This window comes from Peromyscus maniculatus, chromosome 15, assembly GCF_049852395.1.
Source record: "Peromyscus maniculatus bairdii isolate BWxNUB_F1_BW_parent chromosome 15, HU_Pman_BW_mat_3.1, whole genome shotgun sequence".
In the NCBI taxonomy this organism is placed as follows: domain Eukaryota; kingdom Metazoa; phylum Chordata; class Mammalia; order Rodentia; family Cricetidae; genus Peromyscus; species Peromyscus maniculatus.
Window position 1 is genome coordinate 40,026,505 of NC_134866.1, and position 15,202 is coordinate 40,041,706.

Below are 15,202 nucleotides of genomic sequence, written 5' to 3' on the forward strand. Positions count from 1 at the left end.
AGACCTCCAGAGCTCCATGGTTAACTGGTGGTGGAATTTAAGGCGTGTTCCACCATGTCTGGCTCCGTTCCCAGTGTGGCCTTGAACTCACAGAGATCCAGATGGATCTCTGCTTCCCAAGTAATAGGATTAAAGGCATGTGCTAACATTGCATGACTTTTGTGTTTACTTATAATCACTGGCTTTTTCATGTGATCTCCAGGCAAACTTTATTTATTAGAGCACAAAATATCACACACACACACACACACACACACACACACACACACACACACAAACACACACACACACACACACACACACACACTTAATATTTTATTTGTGCTGAAATGTGATTTTCTTTGTATGTTAATAAATAAAGTTGCCTGGGGGTCAGAGCTAATAGCAAACCATTTAGCAGAAGTCTGGCAGTGGTAGCACATGCCCTTAATCTGATCACATGGCAGGCAGAGTCTGTGTGTTCAAGGACATAGCCAGCTTGGTGACACATGCCTTTAATCCCAGTACCAACCATAGAGACCTGGAGGTCTGTATAGACAAGCAGTGATGAAGAAGTCACATGGCTGGGTTTAGAACCAATGAGAAGGCAGAACTGAAAGTCAATAAAAAATACAGACACACAGAAAGTAGGTCTCTTTTTACTCAGGGGAAGGACAGCAGTGGCTGGTAAGCTAAAGGCTATTAGCTAGTGCTCTGACCCCTTGGGTTTTAACTCTTATTTGGCTCTGTGTTTCTTATTTAATAAGACTGTTTAGAATTACATCTACATTACACACACACACACACACACACACACACACACACACAAATGCTGACACACACTAGCATAGACACATGTACATGTATACAGGCACACACAAGGAGTCATTGTGCTGGGGAAATGAGGACCATGCAGCTCATGAAGGTGCTGTATCATCAATCTTATTAACTGGACACCGAATGCTTTCACTGCCTCAGCACCTAACTTCTTGTCCTTTAGAATGCCACTTCTTCAGCTTCCCTTTCTTTCTTCCTTCCTGAAAAGAAAATATGATACTCCCGATGCAAAAAAAAAACAGCTGAATTTTCCCTCTACTGGCCCAACACTTTCGTGGAAAATTCTTAGATGTACCTGAGATAAACCTCGATATCTTAAATGCATCATGTGTGACAAGGAAGGAGAGTGCCTATAATAACTCTCCCAAGTTGCTATGAATAATGAGACATTTGCAATGAAGCGATTTTTTTCACCAAACATTGAAGACATGTTCTAAAATGCTAAACAGAATACAAAATTTCAATATCCACTTAAGTTTCATTTGATTGTTAACATCAACAGGAACTTTTTCCTGGTTTTTTACACCTAAGAATTAAAAAAAAAAAGAAAGAAAGAAAGAAAGGGAATGAAAATATGCCAAACAGTCCAATCATAGTCACTTTATCCCCACACAGAGGTGTGTTTTCTTATCAATCATAGCTTCACACAGAGCTCACGGTCCTCAGAGCTGATGTAATTGGGCGCTATGAGAGTTGTAGCAAAATCATGCCTTCCTTAATTTTGAGCAGATTCACTTATGTATTGAAGTTTGTATACCTTGTATTGTATCTTATTAACCTTCCAAGGAAAGCTTAATGAAAACCTGAATGGCAGTAGAGAAAATTAAAAATCTCTTTCTGGTTTTTTTTCTTCACATGTTAGAAGAAAGTCATCCTTTGCTTTGTCATTAGATGGTGTTACCGCAAGTTTCCATAGATTTTGTCATCTGACTCACAGAATCTTTTTTTTTAATTTCTAATTTGATGAGCAGTATGTCATAAGTCAACATTTAATATTCCCAAATATAGATACTGAATATGTGTGTTTATAATACCATGTTCTTTCCATCTTTGTTGCATTAATTGAATTATATGAACTGAATGTCCATGTTGCGTTCCTAGCATATAATCTAAATGTTTATGAATTAGTAAGATACACACACAAAGCATGCCAAGCATGCACATCTACACATATGTGCACACATGATCCTTTTTGTTTGTTTTTGTTTTCCAAAACAGGGTTTCTCTGCGTAGCTTTGCACCCTTCCTGGGACTCACTCTGTAGGCCAGGCTGGCCTCAAATTCATAGAGATCCGACTGCTTCTGCCTTCCTAGTGCTGGGATTAAAGGAGTGTGCCACCACTACCCAGCAACACACATGATCTTAAACATAGTTTGCAACTGGGTAGGAATACTTACTTCTAATTTATTTTATTTAGTGTATTTTTGGTTATGATAATTTGACTTAAACAGAAGTGCTCTTGGCTATTCCTTTTTTCAAGAAGCATTTTTAGATTAGTTGTATCATTTCTGTATGGATTTGTTGACAATATTTACCAGTAAAGCTGTCTGAGCATATAATTTTCTTTGTCAATGTCTTCAGTTAAAAAAACTGATTATTGAATATGTATAAAATATTTTACATGTTTTATTTCCTCTTATGTTGGTTTTGATCATTTGTGTTTCTAAAGACTTTACCCATTGAGTCTAAATATTGCACACCTCAGCTTCAAGTAGATTTCAATACGTTCTAAAGATCTTTTAATGTTAGACTTGCAGTGATGGCCCTCTTTTACTTGACGATGAGTAACATGGATAATGAGTTTCCTCCTTTGCACAATCCCTCCACCCCCCTGCCTTGTAAATAGAGCCATGTAAGTTTGCTGATTTTATTAACCTTTCCAAATACCACTATGAATCCCCCTTCTAACGCTGTCTCAACAAACTTTGGTATGTTTTGGTTTTAATGTCTTGCCCTTTGAGCCCTAGGACTGTTCCTATCATCTAGGCTTTCTCTGCCTTATTGACTTACAGAATTCACACTTATTTCTCCCTGATACTCTTTTGTAGGTTCCTGGTCTCAAGAATTACACATGGCTTTGTGATTAAGACAGAAAGAATACAGTGAAATATCAGACGTTAAATTCTTCATAAAGCACAGGGACAAATAGCCAAACGAATGGAAGCACATGAACTATGAACCAATAGCTGAGGAGCCCCCAACTAGATCAGGCCCTCTGGATAAGTGAGACAGTTGATTGGCTTGATCTGTTTGGGAGGCACCCAGGCAGTGGGCCCAGGTCCTGTGCTCGGTGCATGAGTTGGCTGTTTAAAACCTGGGGCTTTTACAGGGACACTTGGCTCAGCCTGGGTGGAGGGGACTGGACCTGCCTGGACTGAGTCTACCAGGTTGATCTCAGTCCTCAGGGGAGGCTTTGCCCTGGAGGAGGTGGGAATGGGGGGTAGGCTGGGGGGAAGGGGAGGGTGGCGGGAGGGGGTAGAAGAAGGGAATCCGTGGCTGATATTTAAAATTAAATTAAATTATAAAATAAAAAAATTCATCACAAGTCCTCTACTGTAACAATCTGCTAGCACAGATCCTATATTCATCTCACCTTTTTTATTCAAAATTTTTTCATATGATACATTTTGATCATATTCTTTCCCAACTCCTCTAAGCTCCCTTCTACCTTCCTACCAATTCAATTTCATATGTGCATTCTCTTTCAAAAATAAATAAATTCTCTCCCCCAAAATGAATTTTTTTGATAAATCATTGTCCTAAGTGTTCTCTGTAAATGATGGTGAACTGAAGCCACATCTTTCAGATGTAGCAATGTGCATTGCATTCTTGCATTAAAATTATTATTCTTGAACATTTGCATCAGAAGCTTTAGCTCAGACACTGATGCCTTCAGTGTCCGAGTATTTTCATAGAATATTATTTTTTAACCTGATGGTCATTTTAATTTTAAGATATTGTTATATTTATCAATGTAAGTAACTATGTTTGCTTAAAGTATATGGGTATTATAAATGTTAACTTATTTGAAAGTTTAATGAATTTGAGTATTTAATATTGTTTCTCTTCCCTGACTATTATTGGCAAGCATCTATAATGGCTTATAGAATTTCACAGAACATACGTATTATTTTATGTATTACTGAGAGAGTTAAATGTTCTTATCAGTTCTAGTGCTGATATTCTTAGATTAAGCAAAGCTGCCTGCTTTGTTTTCCAACCTCTGCTAAAATTCAAATATTTAGAAGTAAAACTATAAAAGATTAGCAGTTTGAACATATCTAGGACCGAAGTGGCAGCTGAACATATCTAGGACAATTCACTGGGATGTCTCACTCTGTCTTTATGTACAGGAATCTGATGTATTCATTCAATACAAAAGGAAAATGGATAGAATGTTTCATATGTAAACACATGATGTTTACAATCCAAAATACAGGTGATTGAAAATGTGTTCTGTATTCAGGCTTATGTAGGTGAACTCTTCCAAGAACTCAGAAGTATGCATTAAAATATATGTGTGCACCACCTCAGTTGAACAGAGAAAACAGAACAGGAGTGTGCAGATCTCTGAGGAGGCAGAATTATAGGGCACAGTTTTGGCGAATCCAAAGTAAAATGTGTCTGTACCCTGAGCCTAACGACTTCAAGTCAGATCTGGTATAAAGAGAACTACATTCTGAATATTTGTGACAGATGGTGGTAGAGGTGAAGAAAAGGCTCCGAAGAGGGGTTGTTGAAACCTTGATATCACTGAAAAATGAATTTTCCAGGCAGCATAGACTAGGCAGACAATGCTACTGACAGTATCATAAGCTTCTTCATTTGCTCATTGCTTGCTTATAAATTAGGGACATTAAGACAAGAAATGTGATCTCTAAGTCGAGCAGAGTATGTTGAGATCACTTTAGCTGTAATACAAGATCCAACCCTTTCATTCTCCCTGAGTACCCATGGAAAAGCTCCTCCCTTTGCTTTCCTTAGTAGTTTTCAGTTAAGAGTCTGTTTAGGAAGGAACGTTTAAGGCTGATAACTCCAGCACTAGCTGTCCATAACTCTGTTTGTTGGTAACAGATAAACAGATTATGTTTAAAGAGTATCAGTTGATCTTCACCAGTGAAAAATAGTTAAGTGCCAAGCTTCTCTTGTGATCTAACCCTCTTTTGGGCAATGCAAGGAGGAGTTGCTGCCATTAGTATTTACCCCTATAAATAAGGAGAGGTGGACAAAAGCTCACCGCTTTTAACTTAGCTCCCTCAATGTGCATTGAAGTTCCCTGGGAAAGTGGCCCATCTGAGTGACTTCAATATTTCTTTAAAATTACAAATGGCACACAATGTCTTTATTCTCAAAGCACTTACAAATCTTATCTCTTTTCTCTGTCTCTAATATATTTTTGAACCTAATTTGATAGCATTTTAATAAATGGTTTTAAAAAAAAATACTATTCAATGCGGCCAACATATCATAGGATCCTTTCATTATTTGACAGTTTTGACAGATATTATTGATTTGGCCAGCAACTGTAGCTAACTGGAAGGGGACAATGTGACAGTTTTATGTAACAAAAGGCACAGTGTCATGTCAACTGAACTAAATGTTGTACAAAGTGACAGCAGGACAAAAAATCCTTTCAGACTTAATTTTCTGCTTCATTTTTTCTCCCTACCATCAATACATAAGGCAGTGCAGTAGGTGACGCGAATTAGTGGGATGGAGCATAAGGTCTATCCCCGACTCTGTGGCTGTACTTGACTTCTTCCACGGCAGAGTGGCAATTATTTTTAAGGTGAATGAACAAGAAGAGCAGCTTATAGTAATCGACCTACCCCTATAGGAGAAAATATATCCCTTATCAAGATGCTTTATACATTTCACCTAGGTGGCTTTTGGGGAAAGGATGAAAGGGAAAAGTCCCCATCTGCCAGGCCATGCCTACAAGACACATTCGGTCAGGTCTTAAAAGCTGCAACAGCTTTGCCTGTGGGGTACCTATAATTATTATGTGGAGCAGCCACATGCCTGCTGCCATTCATTGTTCAGCTAACACAGGACCAGAATGAGAACAGGGGCTCCAGGCTGTGAGAGCACAAAGTGCAACTTTTCGATTTTGCTCTTCTGAGGATCTTGTATTGTGTGGAGTCCATGAGTGACATCTTTGGCCTTCCTTGGGGTTCGGCAGATTGAATCAGTCATGCTGAGTTAAACAACGAGGGGAGGACACAACCTTAGCCGTGCCTGCCATTTTTCCCTCCTAATTCAATCTACATTTAATCAATGAAAGTCATTTCTTGTTTGTTTAAGTGTAATATCCAGTGGATCTTGAGGGTTTCTGCAACCGCACACTCTCTCCTTGGCCTCGCCTGCCTTTTGAACTTCATCTATTGCTCTAGTACTGAGGTCAGGAACGCTGGAATGCGGAAAGCATCCCCACTGTCGATTCTTCTCGCGATTTCGCTGAATTGATAATCGGAGTGGAATCTGAGAGTCAAAAGTTGTAAATGACAGGCTGGAGAAAAATATTTTGAATGGGAAAGGAAACAGAGAAAATAACCAAGGTTGACTTTCTAGAATACCAAACAGGAAATCAGCAGGAAATAACACCCCCAGGGTAAAGGACCTTCATTCAAGTTATCCGTTGTTCATTTTGGTGCCCGTGGTTCAAAGGTTGACTTTTAGCCTATCAGTATCACCATGACTTATGCAAGTTCAAGGTCTTTATTGATCGGTAGAGCTAATCTTAATCAAAATCTGTCTTCCTTTTCCACTTTGAGTGATTAAATAAGTCCAAGAGAGCTTGACACAGAGTCTGAGTTTCTGTGAGTTTGTGGAAAAATGCTGATCTAAGCATTCTATAACTTGTCAATTTTCAGAGCAGAAAGCAAACTGGAAGATAAAGTTCGGGGGAAACAAATTTCCCAGAACACAAGCAATTAATTATGTACCATGGGCAAGGTGAAAGGTTACCATGATGCTAGAGTAAAGTGTTCTTGATATTTCTTTTTAAAATTATTGCTGCTAAAATATCAAATGGAAAGGAAAAGACTTATTTAAAAATAGAAAACAAAGGATCCTGAATGAGGTAAAATTTTGGAATAAAGATTGAAGTTGAAATCGGTCCTGAAAGCTTTGAAACCAAGACGAATCTTTAAGAAAAAAGAAATTCTCGGTGTAAGGAAACACAAATCATACATAAAATGTAGGTTTGGTGCGGTTTTGTAAAATAGATAACAAACTAAGGTTTATAGAGTGCATATACCATATGTATTTTTACATAAGAATAGTACCTGCACGTCTTCACATCTTCATCCTTCTAAATGTAAACTGGTATGGTTGATATGAAATGACAGATGTAGAAGTCTAGTGTAGAGTTCACTCTAATTTGAGCAGGGTATGGCTTTGGAGCTATTTTATTTTTTCTTTTCAGCTGTTTCATCTTACACGTTTGCATTGTAAAAGTGTCAAAGTGGCCAAAGAAAGTAAAGCTAATGAATGGTATTTTCCCAGGAACCACCTAAGCTCTCAGACACAATAGCGTGGTTTATTTCTGTTACAGCCAGAGCTCCTACCTGCTTAGCATCACACTATCACACTTCTGTCAGCAAGTGAGGCACTGGGCAGCTACTAGATGAATAATGGATGAAAGAATAAATACAAATGGATAATTAGCAAAAGCATGCTTTCCAACTATGATAAAAATTGGTTGAGGGTGGCTCTGATACCCCACTCTTACTTTCTTGAAGGAGAATTACCTAAAGATGCAATTCATTATTAATAGCAAAAAAAAAAAAAAAAAAACAAACAAACAAACATAATAATGTATCTTTTTTGGCATAGATTTTAATGTGTTTTTTTTTTTTCTTTACCTCTATACACAGTCCCTGGATTTGGATTCTCTTCACTTACAGTGCACTTTGATTAGTTCAGAAACTCCCTGTTGCTAGTTGGATCATGGGATAACTAGGGCCAGGCAACAATCTGTCTGAAAATAAGTGGGGGACTTCCCACCTGGGGTCAGTGGCCCACTCTATTGCATGAAGCCACGCTCATTTCCACAGTGAAGGGCTCAGAGAAGGTGGAACCAGCAGTGCTGATTGGGTCAGGTAGCTGGGGTCACAGAAGGGGTTCACTTTTCAATTAGATCCACTCAGACAAGTCAGCAAAGCATCCTGCTGAGGAGCCTTGAGGCTCCAGTGTGCTCATGATCCGTCTGAGTGAGCTGATTGGTAATCTATGCTATGGCATCCTGCATCTCTGCCTCCACAATGGCTTATCCTGCAAGAATCAACAGTTCTTAACTACAAAAGAATGCAGAGCACAAAACAGGGCTCAATCCATACCAAGGACTCAGGTTTTTCCATTATTCTTAATTTCAACCTCTAGATAACAGATTTATTTCTTATAAAAACAGTTTTTAATTTAAAATAATAAAATGTTTAATAGTTATGTTAAGTTTAATTTTCAATACTATTGCAAGAATATTTAATTATATGGCTAAAATATATTCATTTTGTGAAATATAAAATACAGTATAGTCACATTATCATTGATTATAGGAATATATTTAGCCACATACAAATCTCCTCAGCCACACAAGCTATGTAGAAAAGTCTGCAGGCACTTCCCTGGCACAGAAATAAGAAATGGACATGTCTACTGACTTACAAATGCCTGTGCTGATATCAGAGCTGAGTGAATAAGACACCAGAACATTGTCAGTTTGTTGTTGGTTTTGAAATACATTATGTAACATTAATTGTGTAACTAATGCACAGTTGAATGTATAGGTCTCACATCCAAGAACAGATTCTTATAAGTCATAGAATTCTGAGAAGGAAAATGGAGGCTCAAATAAAATTGAACAAAGCAGTAGAGTAGGCTAAATGATAGATCATATTGTTTGTGATTTTATAGTTAGTTTTTCCAGGTTGGAAGCTCAACATATTATTATAGGGTCCAGGAGTTCAATAAGTACCCTCAGATAGCCTCTGGGAATACGCATGTGTCTTATAGCTCCACCTCCACATCCTGTTTAGAAAGCCTCTCTTTAGTCAGCTACCTTGATCTTGGATACTTCTGGATAATTCCACCAATTTTTTTCTGGAAATCATACACAACCCTGGACATTAGGATTTTTGCTCATTTTGTTTCTCCTCCTCCTCCTCCACCTCCTTCTCCTCCTCCTCCTCTTCCTCCTCCTCCTCTGGTGATATTTTATTTGTGCTAAAATGTGATTTTATTTGTATGTTAATAAATAAAGTTGCCTGGGGGTCAGAGCTAAAAGCAAGCCATTTAGCAGAAGTCCAGCTGTGGTGGCACATGCCCTTAATCCGACCGATCACATGGCAGGTAGAATCTCTGTGTGGTCAAGGACACAGCGAAGTGGTGACTGGAACCTTTAATCTCAGTACAAACCATAGAGACCTGGAGGTCTGTATAGACAGGCAGTGGCGAGGAAGTCATGTGGTTGGATTTAGAACCAAAGAGAAGGCAGAACAGAAAGGCAATAAAAAGACAGGACACCGGAAGAAGGTCTCTCTCTCTGGAAGGACAGCAGCGAGTAGTAAGATAAGGTGGTCTTAGCTCTTGGCTACTGCTCCATCTCTAGGCTTTTAACTCTTTATTTGTCTGTTTCTTATTTAATAAGATCATTTAGACTTACATCTACATCCTCCTCCTCCTCTCCTTCTTTTCCTTTCACTTGTGGCACTGATTTCCTGGTGTCCTGAATTCCAAGCTTGCACTCTTCCCTTGAGCTGCACATTCAGTCCTTGACTTTGGTTTTGAATACTCCTTGTCTCTGTTTACACTTCAATTTAGCCAAAAGAACCTCTATCAGGTAGAGGCCCCACAGCATAAGAAGTGCTTGGGTTTCCAACAACAGCCATACATAAACTGTCTTTCTGAGCTGGGGAGCACAGCAGTCTTCCTTCAGTGATTAACCATTCACAGGCTTTGGCAAACACTTTTGAGCCATTTTCATGATGGTGAAATGTTATTACTTTAAAAAGTCAAGCATAAACCCACAGTCCTAGCTCCAGACCCATGACCCACACATCCTCAGTACCTGAGCTACTATTCCCAGGTAAATAATGTCTTCCCTTTGACATCTTTCTGTAACCCTCTGCCATCGGCAAACATATATGCCTAGCATCAAACCAGCAATCACTACAAAGCCTCTGTTCATGGCTAAGTTCTTTCTTCTATTTCCCCACCTTTATGTCAACCTTCCTCAGGCTGCAAACCCACAAGCTTAGATCCAGAGCAGCACCTCCTCTGTGTAGTGAGTCACTTTCATTGGATAAAAATTACCTATTCCATTTCCCTGAAATTACTCCACTGTGGCCATCTGTAAGCCCACTAGCCTACCTTCATTCTTGTGGCCATGGACCACCCCCTGCCCCCCCCCACCATCCATTTACCTGGTCTAACTCTAGGTTGGCAAGTCATCTTTCCACCAGGTTCATCTGGCCTAGCACAGGTTATGCATCTCCTGCACAGACCACATCTATGGAAGGACAGACTGACACATGAGACACACAACTAAAACTGGGGAGGGGGGGAATCAATAAGCCCAGGCCATATCTCAAAAAGAAAAAAAAAGAAAGACAGAAAAGAAAACTTGAATGGCCAAAATAGCATGTCTTCCCTTATACCTACTTGTCTTATTGGAACATTCTCTAATTAGAACTAACTAGATTAACATACGGAATTTCCAAAAAGCAGTCATAAGCTTGATTGAAGAATTCAAGGAATCTAAAAAAAAAAAAAAAAAAAAAAAAACAGACAGACATGAAAAAACACTTTATTGAACACCAAGAGTTATCTGTTTGAGTGATATCCAAGGAAATATAAGTATACAGCAGAAGGAAATTAAAAACAATTCAGACTTCAAAAAATCTGAATTCTACAAGGAGATAGAAATATCTAAGATAACACAAGGTAAAACAAAGATGGAATTGGAAAACTCAATATCTAAATTAGAAAACTCAGGGAAAATCTTTGTAAGTAGAATGAATCAAGCAGAAGATAGAATATAATGACTCAAAGCTAAAGTAGGGGATATAGAAGAAATAAGAAAACTAAAGTTAAAAAAGAATATAATAAGAATGTACAGGAGATGTGGGGCACCATCAAAAGACCAAGTCTATTTATAAGTATAGAAGAGGGAAAAGAATCCCATGTCAATAGCTTAGACCAGACCATTACCAAGAAAATATAAAAAAGTAAATAAACTTGCCCAAACACAGGAAAGATATGCCCATACATTTACAAAAAGCACACAGAACTTCAACTAGGCAATCCCCCAAAAGAAACACACAAAGAAATATCATAGTCCAAACATTAAATATAGAGAACAAAGAAAAAATATTGAAAGTTTCAAGAGAAAAAACACAAGTCACATATAAAGAACAGCTCATCATCTTTACACCTGATCTCTCATTGGAAACTCTGAAAGTCAGAAGAGCCTGGAATGAAACACTCAGTGCTAAAAGGCCATCATTGCCAACAAAGACTATTGCAATCAGTAAAAATATCTTCCATAGTTTAAGAAAAATGAAAGGACTCCCCATATTAAAAGCAGCCTAAAATATTCTTATACAACAACAACAAAAAACTGTTAAACTGAATATTGGAAACAATGCTTTGGACTAAAGAGAGGAGTAATCACAGCCAAGAGACTCTAGAATGAAAACAAATGAAGCTGTAATTAAATGATAAGTAAACCACAATTAAGAATACAAACCAGTAAGCAAACAGGCAAAAAACAAAAAGGAAACATCAGAATGACTGCACTAAACATATACTTTTCAATAGTAACTCTAAAGATTAATGGCCTCAACTCACTAATCACAAGACAAAGGCTAGCTGAACTGATTATGAATCAAATTCCAATGACTATTTGTCCACAAGAAACTCAGCTTTAAAAGTAGACACCACCTTATATTGAAAGGATGGTTAAAAAGTATTCCAAGCAAATGGGATCAAGAAGCAAGTGTTGCAATCCTAATATCCAATAAAACAAACTTCAAACTAAAACTAATCTGTCCAGTTTATTGTTCTTTTACTGGGAAGAGATACCGTGAGACAGGCAGCTTATAAAAAGAAGCATTTAAGTGGTAGCCTGTTTATATTTTCTGAGGTTAAGTCCATGACTTTCTTTATGATGAACAGTGATGTGGAAGTGTAAGCCAAATAAACCCTTTCCTCCATAAGTTGCTTTGGTCATAGCATTTCATCACAGCAATAGTAACCCTAAGACATTATTCTAGACTATTAACATATATTGATTAAATTTCTATCTGTCTCCCTTCCCTCCCTTCCTCCTCTGTTATTGCCTTTCCTCCTTCTTCCTTCCTTCCTTTCTCCTATCTTCCTGTCTTCCTTTCTTTCCTTCATTCATTCCTTCCCTTCTTTCATTCTTTTTTTGGGGGTTCTGAGAACCCAATATCCTAGGAGGCTACTATTATCAGTTTCAAGGCCACTGTGATGGTCTTGAGATATTCTGTGTTTTCTTCTGATGAGTTTGTCCCATTCTATGATGCAGAGGCCCACAGAGGCTCCCTAGTAAGACCTTACTCAGGGTCAGAGAATCTGCACTTGCTTTACCCAGCACGGCTGCAAAATGGTATGATTTGGCCATGGGTGTGGTTACCAGGTATTTTGAAGGGTCTACACTTGGTTGTATGTTGTGCCTTGATCTTGAAAGAGGGAGATCTTTTGCCTCGCTCCCATGCATTGTATAAAAAGCCCTTTGGAACAAACCTTGAGGCGACTGAGTATTGACCCAGGGCCCTCCTGAAGCTATCCTGTGTCTCTGTCTTTCTTATCATCTCTATCTTTTTATCTATCATTTCCTCATTCCTCTCTCCTCCTCCCAAGAACCCTTCAACAGGTTTGGAGCTGGACTTCAACAGACTCCCATAGTATGGCACTGTCCCATTTTATCTTTCAAAAAAATTGTACCTAGTTACTGTACTTCTTAATAAACTTGCTTGTATGAGTCATCAGTTTGTGTAAGACCTCCTGTTCCCAAACTTCCCTAACTTCCTATTCATCTTCTCCTCTCTTGGTCATCATTTCACCAAAGAAATTTACCTGCTGGTCCAGATCAATGCATGGTGTTTTCAAACAATATATTAATAATACAAATATTTATAGTATATAGAAAAATCAAGAAAATTTGGATGAAGAGTTTTTGTAAAGAATAACATTGAAGAAGGATGCATTAGAATGACGGGATTAGTTTATCAATGACAAAGAGTTTTTGAAGGAAAAGGTCCTCTAGTGAAAATAGGTTTACAGTTAAAACAATTTAACCCAAAAGATACAAGGAAAGTCTTATATTTGTTCACATGTTTAAACAAACATAGGAGTTAAAAAATGAAGTTCAAGTAAAATAGTGAAAAAATGGGAACAAGACGAAGAGAAGGTCATATAAAGACATTCTAAAATAAAGAATAGTATTTAAATGACAAAAAGAAAAAAAACAGTGGGAACAGAAGAAGAACTCAATCTTGAAAAAAGTGGAGTACCTTGTTTGGAGCATGCTAGAATTACTGAAAGAAGAATCAGCAGCTGTTTCCAAGGATATTGCTGAACACCAGAACCAGTATAGAAAAGCCAAAGGTATTGCAACTGTAATGGCGTTACCAGAGCACCAGTGCCAAGGACCATTTCTGGCTTCCTTCTCTCAGCAGGAACAGACTCATCCTCAGTGAACAAGGCTCCCCTTGAGACTGAAGGGGAAGAACAGAGAAGAATGGTCTCAAGAAAATGGGAAGAGTCGGCTGTTTTGTAAATATAATAACTAGCTATTTCTTGTAAGCCAGAGGCATACTTTTGCTTTACTTAACAAAACAAATCCACTTTTAAAAATTGATGACTTAGAATTCCCAAAATACAGAAAGCAACCTTATTGCACTAAATGGCCTACAATTAATCCCCAGAGACATTTGCTGTCTGAAATGGAAATGAACACAAAGCCCACATATTTTCCTCAGGCCAGTCTCTCCATTTTCCCACTGAAGTTTAACTTGAAAGAAAAGAGTTCCTTTTTCAGAGTTGCTTTTTTCCCCTTTGTTGTAAATCCCTTCACTGGGTCCCATTGTGAGAAATGTTACATAAAATGCTCATGCTACAACACCTCGAAAATAATTGTTCCTCATTGGCACTTAGAAGATGAAAGGTAATGAATGATTTTCTGGGTGTTGACAGTCCTGATTACAATCAACACAAACAATAGATAGTTAAGAGAACACAGCAAGATTTTTCATATACACAACTTCTTAAAATACCTGGAGATTCTTTCAAAGCACAAATCAATTCTCTCTCAAAAGAGAATTCTACTGATTTACACTGAAAACATTTTATCCACGTCATGGCCAAAAAAAAAAAAAAAAATCCCTGATTGACATAATCACTTTTTCTTCCTATGGTCTTTTCCCTTCTTCCATGAGTCCTATTTGTTCTGTTTTAATGGTATGTATCACCAGCCCAAACCAAACAATTTTTCTTAATCTATTTTCATCTCTCTATCTACTCTTTCCTCACTTTGAGTCCATTGTAATGATTTAGGTCCTATAGGCACTTTACAATCCAAATAGGTACCTCTTGGTCATCAAATGATACAAATACAACACATTTTTCCTGATCAGGATTTTGCAAAAATGTTTGCTAATTCTAAATATGCCAGCACAAATACTGATGGATCACAAGGAGGAGATAACCCTGCCTGAAAACTTAATGTGAATGCATAGACACATTTAAGTAAACACTTATTGCTTGTTTGTTAGAAATAAAAAGTGTCAATCACTTTAGTTTCAATGGCATTCTGTAATAAAATAATTAGAAACTTCCTAGCTAAGGCTATCATAAACATAATGTGTCATTCTATAGTTTGAAAATCTAAAAGGGTCTCATATCCTTTAGCTGAGAAGGTATCATTATGGTATAATCCCTTATTTCTTAGTAGAGACACTAAGGGGAAATCCCTTTGTTATTTTGTATGTTAATTTCTGCATTCCTCATTTCTTATTACCCATATAATTTCTGCATTCCTCAGTTCACACTGCCTGTCTTTCACATTGAACTTCAATAGTAAAGGTAAATCTAGTTTATCTTGCATTAGATCACTCTAACTGATATTTCTAACTTCTTCCTAATTAGAAGACTATAGTGATTACATTAGTCTACCTCAGATTCCAAAGTAAGGTTCTTAATTTTAAGTTATTTTATTATCAACTTTGACCCTATCTATGTTATAAATCAAGACAAATGCTGTAAGAGAGTCAAGAGTTTCAGAACTCAGGAAAGCACAGGACATTTTGCAAAGCATAAATAGGAAGTAACTCTTGCTAAGTCCTTGTTCTTGCTTTGAAATGG

General features: G+C 37.7%; 1 protein-coding gene across 6 annotated transcripts in view; it reads right to left on the bottom strand.

Annotated features, from left to right (window-relative positions):
* The window catches only part of LOC121822746 (uncharacterized), a 73,690-nt gene that overhangs the window by 32,207 nt on the left and 26,281 nt on the right, over positions 1 to 15,202 (bottom strand). For 3 of the 6 annotated variants that reach the window (XR_006063954.2, XR_006063955.2, XR_006063956.2), the window contains exon 3: positions 13,354 to 13,557. Coding sequence is in view for 1 of the 6 variants with exons in the window: in XM_076551871.1 (XP_076407986.1) it covers positions 13,472 to 13,557 (86 nt within the window). In the remaining 5 variants the exon portion in view is untranslated. The remainder of the gene's footprint in view (positions 1 to 13,353; positions 13,558 to 15,202) is intronic. The other 3 variants (XR_013044737.1, XR_013044740.1, XM_076551871.1) reach the window with 1 other exon arrangement.